The sequence below is a fragment of the Microtus oregoni genome, unplaced genomic scaffold, assembly GCF_018167655.1.
Source record: "Microtus oregoni isolate MIOR12 unplaced genomic scaffold, Mior012 000044F_ref0000062, whole genome shotgun sequence".
In the NCBI taxonomy this organism is placed as follows: Eukaryota; Metazoa; Chordata; class Mammalia; order Rodentia; family Cricetidae; genus Microtus; species Microtus oregoni.
Window position 1 is genome coordinate 18,580,295 of NW_024543218.1, and position 13,933 is coordinate 18,594,227.

Genomic DNA, 13,933 nt, shown 5'->3' on the forward strand with positions numbered 1-13,933 from the left:
AAGCGGTTCTGCCTCCTGTATTCCTCAGCTGTACCCAGGTTGGCTGGTCTGTTTGGGGGTCTCCATTGTTGCTCTTCTTCCTCCCATCCCATCCCCTCTACAGCCGAGGCTAATCTTTATCTCGCAGTCTCTCAAGCAGTGGAGTATAGGCATGAGTCACTCTGTCAAGTTTTTGGATATTTTTTCAACTAAACCAAGTTGGACATGGTGGCTCATCCCTGCTGGCCATCCCAGCACCGGTGAGGAAGAGGTAAGAGTTCAAGGTTCACTTGGGCTACTGAGATCATCCACACTTTTAAAAACCTTTCTAAAAAGGGTTGCAGACAAGAGTTCTACCATAAATGTAACCTGGAGTCCACTGGAGATGAAGGTTGTCAGGTGAGACAGGGAACAAAGGAAGGAGTCACAATATTTGAAGATATAAAAATTATAGACATGATTAGGCATCCAGTCTTAATTTCCAAGAAATGAAAAAATTAAGGTTATTTTCTGCCCAACTGGAATGTTTCTTCACTTTTTATTTTAAAAATTTCAAGGTTTATGAGTAGAAAATTAATCAGACAATAAAAACAGCTAAATGTGTTCAATTAAAAACAGGTGGCGGCCGGGCGGTGGTGGCGCACGCCTTTAATCCCAGCACTCGGGAGGCAGAGGCAGGCGGATCTCTGTGAGTTCGAGACCAGCCTGGTCTACAAGAGCTAGTTCCAGGACAGGCTCCAAAACCACAGAGAAACCCTGTCTCGAAAAACCAAAAAAAAAAAAAAAAAAAAAAAAACCACAGGTGGCTATCTTATTTAATTAACATAATTAAACTCTAACACACACTTGGAACACAAAATTAATTACCCCTTCAAAGACAAACACCATCACACCCATTGCCCCAGAAGTCAAAGGCTGGGCTCACATGTCAACATGACTAATTTTGCAAAAAGTAACTGGAATTTAAACATTACCTGAAAAGAGAAAACACTTCTACACAGGAGCTGCATATAGATATACCTAAACTTAAGTCATTATTTAGTTTTATATATACAGCACAATTTAATAAAGTTGTCCAGTATCACGTACCAACAATTTACTCTTAACTTACTACAAGACGCCGTGCCAGGTACCCCGCACACACCTGCAATCCAAGCAGAGCTGTGGAGGCGAGGGAGGCAGCTGTGGCTATTGAGTAAATTAAATAAAGCCTGGTCTACATAAGCCTTCAATCCTCAAAAAACCTCGGAGGACTGGCATATTTACCAATGAACAAGTGAATGCCACCCACCACAACTTCTTAAAAGGATAAAAAAGAATGCCAGTTTCAAGCCCTGCGTAAGATTTCAACAGTTTTAAGCTATAATTTCATGGTATGACAGACAGTGGTGCAGACACGGAGGCTTGTTCCTCAGGAAGGAAAACTTCCCTGAATGCTTTTCACCTGGAAAATACCTTATTACTCCATTCTAAGAGCTCTGAAATTGGGGTACAAATGACATCTCTGCTGTGTAACTGGCAATGAATTCTTTTAAATTCTCATACTTGATAAGTATACAATAATTTAACCTTTTCTTCTGGATTTTTTGAGGTAGACTTACTATCTATAGATAGGTTGGTTACTAGGTAACCCTGATTGGCCTCGAGCTCTGAGATTCTGTCTCCGCCTCCTTGGTTTTGGGATTACAGGCATGTGCACCATACCCAGCACTTGTCTGGAGACCAGTGGTATCTTAGACCATTTCTATGCCTATCTACACACATCTTTTTAAAGCCTGAGGCTTTATCATTCATGAAAATTTGCACGACACGACACTGACTATACCAGGGAATATGTTTTACTGTAACATTTACAGTCTATCAACTAGATTAGATTCCATCAATTCTCAGGCCTCAAACATACTGTAACAGGGCCAGGAAAGGCTCAAGGCGAAACACATCAAATTAATGTAGAAACAAAACTCTATTCCACAACAGATTTAAGCACCGCACTTCCTACATTTAGAAGACTCTTTCATACCTGCAATGAATACAAATAGGCACATCTTCGTGCTCCTGGTATGTCCGCATCAAGCTGATCATGTCCAGAATAGAATCAAAGGACGAGGGAACATCGTGGTCCGGCCAGTTCACATAATGGAACTGATAGAGCCGGCGGGATTCCTTCATAGAAACAGAAATTCAGTAAATATACGTACAAACTTAACTATCATTTCTAAGTTACCTTTAAAAAATCAAATACATAGCCTTCATTTATTACTTACCAAACACCCAATACTGATGATGTTTTATATGTAATAACTTACTTAGCTTCCACAAGGAAGGTGGTGCTCATTCCATTTTATTTTAAAGGTAAGAAAATTTAGACATATTAACTTTCCTGGTGTTTTATAGGATATAACAACTGCAGGATCTAACCCAAGAGATATTAACATGTACAACATGATCTTTATCCACTATATTTCATAATCCACACTATAAAATTGATAATACATCATTCTTTGAATCATTGGAGTTAGAGGGCCAAGAGAATATCCTGAAAAAGAAGAGACTGTCTAGCTCCAACTCCACTTTCTCACTAGACTGTTGGTTCTGCATCTGTGGTCGAGGGAACTGCCTCTCTCCTCTCAACCCTTTGGGGACAACTACGATAGAAATGAGGGAGTTTTTTTTTTTTTTAACAGAATAATGCTAAGATTTTACTTTCCTTTTCCTTTAACCAGCTAATGTAATATATATTTATGTATTTAAGCTTTTTCCAAATTTAATTTTATAGTAAGCACTGAAAGCAATAGCCAAATAAATCAAAGATCCAAAGAAGCCCCAGCAACTCTAAAAAATACTTATTTTAATTTATGTGATGCGCCTCATACCCATGGAGGTCAAAAGAGGGCTTTGGATATTACAAAAGTGGAGTTATAAGCGAGTTGTGAGCCACCACAGTTGGGCTGGAATCTAACCTGGGTCCTCTGAAAGAGCAGGAGGGCTCTTAGTCTCTCCAGCCTCTCAGTAACTTTTAGACTGTTCATTCTAGACGTCAATGGAAAGAGCAGAGCTTGAGATTCAGCTCCAGTACTCAAGTTCTGTATCTGTCACTGACTACGCAGGCAAGTTACTAACTTCTCAAACCCCTTTATGTGCCACACTGTTTCAGTCAGGATAACCAATTGATCTGACACACACGGAGGAGGTGAGTGTGAACTGCCACACTGTTTCAGTCAGGATAACCAATTGATCTGACACACACGGAGGAGGTGAGTGTGAACTGCCACACTGTTTCAGTCAGGATAACCAATTGATCTGACACACACGGAGGAGGTGAGTGCGAACTGGAGATAATGTGCAACAATGCACTAAATGACCCGACTGAAGGGATGGATTCAGTAGTTGGGGAAAAGAACGAGTGCAGGTAGCTTGTCAAAAGAGAGCAGGCAGGCTTACAAGTGAGTTGGTCAGAAGCATTTTTGCAATGTCCTTTTAGACATGTCTGGTTTCCTCCCTGAGAAATTATCATTTTGTCTGGCTCTGAAATGAGGTAAATATAACTTTAAATCCAATTGACAATTTACTTTACTTATATAGCTGGTGACTGAACCCTTGTGCCTGATGGACAAAGACCCCGAGCACTGAACTATATCCAGTCTCTAAATGAAAATTTAGTTTTGTCTTTAAAAAATTATGCATACAACTGACTAATAAGTGAGTAATGTTATAATTTGTCTATTGTTAAGAGAAAACTATTTGCAACAAAGAAAGAATCATTATTCTACACACAGAAAATTGAAGTTTTTCTAAGTAAGTTAAAATTTACACTATTTTATTATGCAATACAGATTAAGGCTCAGATCCTAACTAAATAAAGAATAAAACAGCAAGACTGAGACTCAGAGCAAGAATGGAGAGGGGAGAAGTAGAGATGGGGAGGAGGGAGTATGGATGGAGCACAGGAGAGATGAGGAGGAGAGAGTATGGATGGAGCACAGGAGAGATGGGGAGGAGGGAGTACGGATGGAGCATAGGAGAGATGGGGAGGAGGGAGTACGGATGGAGCAGGAGATGGGGAGGAGGGACGGAAAACAGGAGAGATGGGGAGAAGGGAGTACGGATGGAGCACAGGAGAGATGGGGAGGAGGGAGTATGGATGGAGCACAGGAGAGATGGGGAGGAGGGAGTATGGATGGAGCACAGGAGAGATGGGGAGGAGGGAGTATGGATGGAGCAGGAGAGATGGGGAGGAGGGAGTATGGATGGAGCACAGGAGAGATGGGGAGGAGGGAGTACGGATGGAGCATAGGAGAGATGGGGAGGAGGGAGTACGGATGGAGCAGGAGAGATGGGGAGGATGGAGTATGGAAGGAGCAGGAGATGGGGAGGAGGGAGTATGGATGGGAGCCGGAGAGATGGGGAGGAAGGAGGAGGGAGTATGGACGAAAACAGGAGAGATGGGGAGTAGGGAGGAGGGAGTATGGATGGAGCAGGAGAGATGGGGAGGAGGGAGTATGGATGGAGCAGGAGAGATGGGGAGGAGGGAGTATGGATGCAGGAGAGATGGGGAGTAGGGAGGAGGGAGTATGGATGGAGCACAGGAGAGATGAGGAGGAGGGAGGAGGGAGTATGGATGGAGCACAGGAGAGATGGGGAGGAGGGAGTATGGATGGAGCAGGAGAGATGGGGAGGAGAGAATATGGATGGAGCAGGAGAGATGGGGAGGAGGGAGTATGGATAGGAGCAGGAGAGATGAGGAAGAGGGAGGAGGGAGTATGGATGGAGCAGGAGAGATGGGGAGGAGGGAGTATAGATGGAAACAGAGATGAGGAGGAGGGAGGAGGGAGTATGGATGGAGCACAGGAGAGATGAGGAGGAGGGAGGAGGGAGTATGAATGGAGCACAGGAGAGATGGGGAGGAAGGAGAATAGATGGAGCAGGAGAGATGGGGAGGAGAGAGTATGGATGGAGCAGGAGAGATGGGGAGGAGGGAGTATGGATGGGAGCAGGAGAGATGAAGAAGAGGGAGGAGGGAGTATGGATGGAGCAGGAGAGATGGGGAGGAGGGAGTATGGATGGAAACAGGAGAGATGAGGAGGAGGGAGTATGGATGGAAACAGGAGAGATGAGGAGGAGGGAGGAAGGAGTATGGATGGAGCAGGAGAGATGGGGAGGAGGGAGTATGTATGGAGCAGGCACTCTTTATCTATAATGGAAACTGCTTACATTTTGAAACTCAAGTAAAAGTGTCCGAATGAAGTAGTCTGTTCTTGCTTGCTCATTTTCCTAAAAGGAAAAAAAATTGTTAGTCAGTAAAAATATACACATCAAAACAAAATAATTAAAAGTAAACAATCTAAAATTAACATTTAGAATTTTGCACATGTCTAATTATTATTTTAAAAACCTCAAAGTCATCCTGTTAAGTATTTTTTTTTTAATTTTATTTATTTATTTATTATGTGTACAATATTCTGTCTTGTGTGTATGGCTGAAGGCCAGAAGAGGGCACCAGACCTCTTTACAGATGGTTGTGAGCCACCATGTGGTTGCCGGGAATTGAACTCAGGACCTTTGGTAGAGCAGGCAATGCTCTTAACCACTGAGCCATCTCTCCAGCCCCCGTTAAGTATTTTTAATGGTGCTAGGATCTGAGCCCAAAGCTTTGTGTGTACTAGGATAAACACACTGATCTATACAGCCTCTTCTTCCTAATGTTTTATCTAATTCTTACTTACAGTCTTTAAAAAGTGTTTACTAACTGATTATTCAATCATGACTTTACCATCTAAGACAATATAGCTAAGTACCAAGCATCCCCAGAACGTTTTCAACAAAACAATCCCCAAAGAACATCCCGCCTTAATGTCTCCATGTCAACCGCACTTTCTCAACTCTCAAACAGCAGAGAGGGAAGAAGACCCTGCTGTTACTCTGCCTGTGGTTGTATGAAACACGAACCACTCTAAGTCTGACACCATCTCATAGAGTATTAGAAGAAGTGTGACATTTGTCTGCTGCTCAGTTCTTCTTTCTGCTTTTTTAGTTTTAACCACAGACAGCTTAGGCCAGTCATTAACAATAATAATATAAGCTACTCATTAAGAAAATAGACATCCAGTATTATTCTAGAATGGGAACTTTTTACTTACTGTTTCAATTTATGATTATTTGTTTTCTCTTTCTTTTTTCTCCCTCCCCCGCTGTCCTGGAACTTGCTCTGCCGACAGGCTGGCCTCCCTCAGCACCAGCCTGCTGTCACCTGAGTCTCACCCACCCCTCACCAGGCATGTGCCACCATGCTGGAGCGGACACTGGGCCGAGTTGCTTGCTTCCTGTCCACACTCCCTTTATTTACCCCACACCAACAGTCCCCAGGACACACCCATTTCTCTGCTCAGACACTGTGACTGCAAGCAGGCATGTTACTCTTTATGGTTATTCAGTTTGTAAATTTAGTTTTGTTTTCTTTTTTCGAGATAGGATTTCTCTATGTTACAGCTCTGACAGTCCTGGAACTCACTTTGTAGAGCAGGCTGGCCTTGAACTCATAGATCTGCCTGCCTCTGTCTCCCAAGTGAGTACCACCACTGCCTGGTGCATAAATTCAGTTTTTTATTTGCAGTTAAAATCAGTGGAAACAAATCCTGAGTGGTCTTAACAACAACAACAAAAAACATAGATATTCCTTCTTATTAAAGTCTTCAGAATGGATTAATTTTGATACTAACGAACCAGATAAGCTTTTATTCACCAAACCAAACCTCATATTAAGAGGATTTTTAAAAATTTATATTTTAGGTCAGATAAAAAAAAAAAAACATCCACAAAAGTCAACTCATTTTTTCCCTGCTTATGGAACTGTTCTGTTGCGGAATGCTGACACTAATTTACTTGACCTGTGACATTCACTACAGTTAGCTTGTTAAACATAAGCACATCGCCCAGAACTACGTTCCCTGCATTGTCCTGGGCCCTATGGTGGAATCATTCCTACCCTAAGAAGGTATGTCTTTACTGAAGTATATTGTGGTGTGCATTAATTAGTATTCATCCTAAATAAAACAAAATGCAGCAGAATTAAAACATCTTTTGCCCAGTGTGGTAATGAATACTTTTAATTTAAACATTCGGGAGGTAGGGGCAGGCTGGTCTCTATGATGATATGCACAGTGAGACTGTCTCAAAAAGACAAACCACAGAAACCTTCAACATTGTCCCACAAACCATTAATTTTTAACTATAACTTTAGAGTGTTTATTGCAGACTAAATTTGAGTTCAATTATGAATTGATTTTGGACTTCGAACCTCCGTAATTTTGTGAGCCCTATTTTATAATAAAAGCTCTCTACACTTCCCACCCACACTCCAGTGCCCCAAGGGTTCTGTCTCTCTACAGCTCCTGAAATAGGTAGTTCAACGTTAGGTGACTAAGAAATAAGATATTAAATGTCACATAAATAAAATAGTTGTATTCTAGCTCACCCACATTTTACTTTATTTCCGCCCACTTCCCTTTTTCTTGTTTTCCTTCTTCACTGTTTTTAACTTCATCTTCTCAAGTTTCAACTGTGGTAGATCTGAGCCTGAGCTGAACTCCAGAGAACACGAAATAACACGGTACACATTTCAGCCCCCGCCCGCCCCAAGGACAGGATCTCCTACTAATCTCAACAGTAGCGAGTGGTTCCCCACCTTCCCAATGCTGGGCCCCCATACAGCTCCTCACGATGCGGTGACCCCCAACCATAAAATTATTTTCATTGCTACTTCGTAACCGTAATTCTGCTACTGCTATGAACTGTAACACAAATATTTTTTGAGACACAAGTTTGGCAGGGGAGTCACAGCCCACAGGTGGAGAACCTCTTGTCTAGAACTTGCTACTGGACCAGTCCTCCTGAGTGGTGCTGGAATTACAGGTGTGTGCCACCAGGCCCAGCCTACACTTTAGACTTCATGTCCTGTTATAAGGACATGTTATAAGGAATATTCTTCACTTTTAGGACAGCAATTCTCAAGTTTAACTTCATACATAATTTTAAAATATGGGGGAGGATAATAGGAAAGCTTAATATGACAGACTACGTCCCAGTTAACACTGTTCTTTTCCATTTATTTGATTAGAAAAGTGAGTATACCAATTTTCAGAGATGAGTTGAGCATAGTTAAACAATAATTGTCACGAGATATAAAAAGACTAACAGAATCAACATGAAAATAAGGAAAACCTTATTTTATTTACAGTTGTAAAAGTCATTTCTAAAGCTCCTAAATTTAAAAGCAAAATAAAACATTAGTATTGATTACACAGTAAGTGAAGGTTTACACAGAATTGAATCCTAGACTTGCAGCAGCCTGAGTTCATACCATATACAAATTTCTCAAAGAACGAATTTTTAAAACAAAAATAAGTACTTACACAGGAAATTCTGAATGGTGCAAACGTTACAGGATCTTCTCCATACAAAGGCCAGTATCGCTCACATTTTTTCTGTTGTCCAAAAAGAGATCAGCAGGAAAGAGTTCAGTAACTGTACATAGTTCATAAGCTTTTACAGAAAGAGCACTGTGTGCTCTAAGATGCATTTGGGCACTGCTAATCATACTATTCTACTGGCTGTTGTTAATTCAGAGTGATCGTCACCACGTATACAATGAGATCATTAATGAAATAAAAAGAGAGATCCTCAACTTTAATAGTACTTAGAAAAACCGTATCTCAAAAACAATAACAAAACAAAAAAAACCTAGATGATAAAATTTAAATTTCCAACTATAATTAAATAATAGTAAAGAATATTAGCATTTACATAGCAAATTTGGTTAGTCTTCAATATTTAGATTCTGCTATTTTTGTTTATCCTCTGTCCAACATTACTTAACATTGGTAAACAAAGTTATTCTCAAGGAATAAAAGAAATTAGATAAAATAGGGCTTCTCCATAATTTATGACATGTACTTACTTCGCTTATATGGCACATCTCAAAAATTTTAATAGCCATTTTTTAGAATTTAAAAATTACCTTTACTAATGAATCACCCAACATAAACAACTTCAAATAAAGACACTACACAACTGACTTTAAATCTGATCTGGGTGTCACACCTAAAGGTAAGCACTATTCTCTGTACACGTATTAACATCTCAGGACCGACGCTGCACAACACCCCACGAAATGAAGCACCTCTCACACACATCAGCTAAGGTCAAAGTCATGGGAAGCTCAGGGACCAGAGTGTTTGCTAGCATGTGTGAGGTTCCGGGTCCAATCTCAGAATATCAGAAAAGAAACCAAGCAGAGATTTCCTTCTCTGAACTCTGAAAACAGTACAAACAAAAGCTGGGTGAGGTGGGCACACCTTTAGTCCCAGCACTCGGGAGGCAGAGGCAGGAGATCACGGAGTGTGAGGCCAGCCTGCTCTACAAAGCAAGTTCTAGGGCTTTATAATTTTATAAAGTATATAGCCAGGGTTATAGAGAGAAACCCTGTCTCGAAAAACCAAAAAACCAAACACCTCAAAAAATCCAGAAACAAAAATAAAAAACCAACCAACCAAACAGAGAGGAACAAAGGGAGAAAGAAGAGAGCAACAACAGGTGGAGGTGGGGCTGGGAAGCAGTCCAGCGAGCACAGTACCCAGTGCTTTCTACACCAACGGTGAGAGTCAGAGCGAGAGCCTCTGTAACCCCAGCACAGTGGGGAGGAGGAGACAGAATTCCACGTTTAGAGAGACCCTACCTCAAACCACAGGAGGAGGAGGGAACAGGAAGACCATACAGTCTGCGTGCCGACCTCTGGTTTACCTGCACACACATCCATGGATGCAGGTACACATACACAGAGAGACTAATCAGAATATTCACGCTATTTTTATAATATATATAAATTTGACTGGCCTCACACTCACGTACACCAATCTGGTCTCAAATCTGTGCAGGCTTCTCGCCTCTGCCTCTCAAGTTCTGCATTACAGGTGTATGAGATACCACATGCAGCTAGCTTTAAGCTTTAATCATCGGAATTACTTTAATATGCTTATTTAGTGTATTATAAAATGTACTTCTGAAATACAGAAAGACGTTTGTGTTTTAGAGGTCGTTTTGATCCATGTATCATATATAACAGCAGAGCACACAAGTGTATACCCTTTAACTACTTGAGATCAGATTAATGTGAAGTCCTAAGTCAGGATCTTCTGTCCTCAGATACAATGTGGTAAGCAAATACATACCCTTCCCATCTCAAATTCCCGACAGGCCATGACGATGATCTAAAAAGTAGTTGGGGGAGGAGATAAAGAATACATCAGTTAAAAATATATACTTGTTCTATATTACAAAGTAGCTCTTTAAACTGGGCAGTGGTGGCACACGCCTTTAATCCCAGCAGATTGGGAGGCAGAGGCAGGCAGATCTCTATGAGTTCAAGGCTGCCTGGTCTACAAAAGTTAGTTCCAGGATAGAACCAAAGTTACACAGAGAAACCCTGTCATGAAAAACCAAAAAAGAAAGAGCTTTAAGGTTAAAAGTATAGTATAGGGGATGAGAATTACTCAGTTAAGAGAACTAGCTGCCCATCCAGAGGACCTGGTTTCAGTTCCCAGAGCCCACATCTGTAACTCCAGTTCCAGATGGTCCAATGCCCCTTTAAGACTCTAAAGGCACTGCACACATATAACACAGACATACATGTAGGCAAACACACATAAAAATAAAATCTCAAGAAAAGTACAGGACAAAGACACTATCTTCTAAACAAGAACTACCTACACAGCCAGAAATAAGTAATGTCATTTAAAATGATTTATTTTGTTTGGATTATGCTGTGAATCTGACATACTTATTTCTTACTTTTGAGTTATACAAAAGGACTGTTGGGGTATTATTTACCTAACTTAGCATTACTCTTCACCAAATATTAAAGTACAGTTAAACGTAACCTTCTAAAGGTTGACCATAACAAAATTATCAGTCTCATAAAGTTATGCTATCTGATGCCTCGTTTTATATAGCACTAAGATATGAAAGTTTGAAGATTCTATAGTAAAGTTGTACACTATAACCATCAACCTCTTACTGTAACTATCACTGTGCTCTTATCCCTGTATCCGCTTACCTGTAAATGTGCTTCAGTGCCTCCATCAGTATACCCTCCTCTAGACACCTCAGCGTGTGCATTACCCACATCTCAGTATGTTCAATACCTAACAATGAGATCCAAACCCCTATCCAGACATCAGGAGATTTATTCCTGCTTTAAATCTCATTTGTAGGTGAGACTGACAGCAGACACTAAGAACTGCTGCTATCCCATCCCCCTTTTAGAGTCTCTCAAAGGTCAACACGAGGAGGAGCCAACATACTAGACTCACTGTAACACGCTCATCACTGAGATGGGTTTCCACACCCACACACAAATGTCGACTCCACTGATAGCACACAGTCCAGCAGACGGCTCTCTGCAGTCTAACAACCCCGCACCTCCTCGCTCTCCACAGTCTAACAACCCCGCACCTCCTCGCTCTCCACAGTCTAACAACCCCACACCTCCTCGCTCTCCACAGTCTAACAACCCCGCACCTCCTCGCTCTCCACAGTCTAACAACCCCGCACCTCCTCGCTCTCCACAGTCTAACAACCCCGCACCTCCTCGCTCTCCACAGTCTAACAACCCCGCACCTCCTCGCTCTCCGCAGTCTAACAACCCCGCACCTCCTCGCTCTCGGCAGTCTAACAACCCCGCACCTCCTCGCTCTCACGCCCAGGACGGCTCTGTGCTCTCTGCAGTCTAACAATCCCGTACCCCCTTGCTCTCACGCCCAAGTGCACACTATTTCCCTTTATCTCAAACAGGCAAAGGAACTAAAATGTCAATAGTTTAGATATACTTCCAAATGAATGAGCGGGGCTTGGGTGGGGAGAGAGGCTCCTTAAATTCTTTTATCCTTCTCTTAATGATTTATAGTTAATATACTTACATCTACTTCTAGAAAAAGGTTAAATGACATGGCTGTCACGGATGGAGGAGAGGATGAGAAGTGATGGCTGTTAGGGAAGGAGAAACAGGTTTTTTTTTCTTCTTTTTATTGTTTTAATTAATTCCTTTTAATTTCATGCATATGGATGGGTCTTTTGCTAGCACGTAGGTCTGTGTACTACATGCATACCTAGTGCCCATGGGTGTCCCAGGAACTGGAGCTATAGGTGGTTGTGAGGCAACATGTGGGTCCTGGGGAATCAGAACTAGGCCCTGGGAAAGAGCAGGCAGTGTCCTGAACTGCCGAGTCATCTCTCCAGGTTCAAGTCAGTTTCTTTACGGTCTTTGGTAGGCTCGCCAGGTCTCAGGGGAGGACTCCATACGTGTATTTATGAGAAGCACTAACGGGACAAGACACTGAAAGGGTGATGCATGGGGATCTCCAACAAGAGCTGGAGAGGGGAGGAAAGGGTGGATATGATGGGAATGCAGCGAATGTACGTATGAATTCCTCAGACTAAAAAATATGATATTATTTCTAAAAGAACGTGCCTATATTATCAATCATTTTGTTGGTTTATGCAAGCATTAATATTTTTTAAAATGACCTTAGAGTTATTTAGTAGCTACATCATTGGTCACTGACTTAGGACAAGATAAATTACAGGCATACTTTTCTTAAAATATTTGAACTACTTTGTGAGAATTTAATGAGCCATATTCAAAACTTGTTTTTGTCTTTTTCAGAAACATCATTATATTTAAACCATTATACCTAAAAAGTTGTTTTACTTTTTACTCGGTAAGACGCCTAGTATTTCTACATATCATGGATCTCAGAAGTGACAAGTCACTTACCACAACATTGTACTCCCAGATCATCCTCCAGAAGTCTATGACTGTATTCGCTAAAGGCCCCTGGGTCGCCACATATGCTTTTGGCCCATAGACGCCCTGAAAGGGTGAAAGGTAAACGTCAATTCACTGAAGCGTCAAGTTACTTTAGTAATGCTTTCTTCTAAAGCCACCGTTCACCACAGTGCATAAAACATGGCAGCATGTGCCCAAGTCACTGCAGCTTTGCTAATCAATGGTACAGAAGCAGTAATTAAATCACTTTGTACTAAGAATTAAACAAAATCTTGGTCATAGTGTCATATTGCCTTTAATCCTAGCACTCAGAAGCATGCAGATCTCTTTGATCTGTGAGTTTGAGGCCAGCCTGGTTTACATAGTGAGTTCCAGAACAGCCAGGACTACAAAAAGAATGACTCTGTCTCAGGAAACAACAACAAAAACTTAATGAATAGTCAAAAAATTAATTATAGCAAAAACACAAGAGTAAATCCTAAAAACAATACTAAAGCTAGTAGTTAGCACTCAGAGCCTACTACAGGGCTCTGGAATTAGCTAAGACAGCCAACTGAGACAAATGAACCGGCAGACACCTGAATCAGTGCTCTAACTACAGTTAAAATCTACAACTCTTAATACACACGTATAAAAGAATCTACATATTGACAATATCTGAAACACAATACCCATTTTGTTTAGTCCACAAATTGTTTTACTGTCATAAGTAAATTAAAGAATTCTTTACCTAAAACCCTATTTGTTCAACATTACATAGACAATATTAATTTTACTACTCTTATCATCTAACATTATCAACAAAACACCTATTAAAGTATTTATGACTGCCAATATAAAAAATCTCTGAAAAGCTGTAATAGATGTATAACTGGATTCAAAAGCCCAAAATAACCTATGAAACAAATTTAAGCTTTTATTTAAACTCGGTCACAAAGGACACTGCACCTCTTTCTTGGTAACAGCATAAACAGGACAGGTAGGGAATAGTAGAGAAAGCCTACAATCCCATCGCCAGGGAAGCTAAGGCAAGAAGTCTCAAGCTCCAAGCCAGTGACCACCCACCCACCCACCTACCCCTTCAATACTGTAGATTCGAGGCTGACAAAGTTCTCT

The 13,933-nt window shown here is 41.2% G+C and overlaps 1 protein-coding gene across 2 annotated transcripts in view; it reads right to left on the minus strand.

Moving 5' to 3' along the window:
- LOC121434747 (tyrosine-protein phosphatase non-receptor type 12-like) overlaps positions 1-13,933 on the minus strand; it is a 63,238-nt gene that overhangs the window by 19,068 nt on the left and 30,237 nt on the right. For both annotated transcript variants that reach the window (XM_041633696.1, XM_041633697.1), the window contains 5 exons: positions 12,806-12,901; positions 10,203-10,241; positions 8,388-8,459; positions 5,191-5,250; positions 2,000-2,142 (listed from right to left, as the gene is read on the minus strand). In XM_041633696.1, the coding sequence (XP_041489630.1) occupies positions 2,000-2,142; positions 5,191-5,250; positions 8,388-8,459; positions 10,203-10,241; positions 12,806-12,901 (410 nt within the window). The remainder of the gene's footprint in view (positions 1-1,999; positions 2,143-5,190; positions 5,251-8,387; positions 8,460-10,202; positions 10,242-12,805; positions 12,902-13,933) is intronic.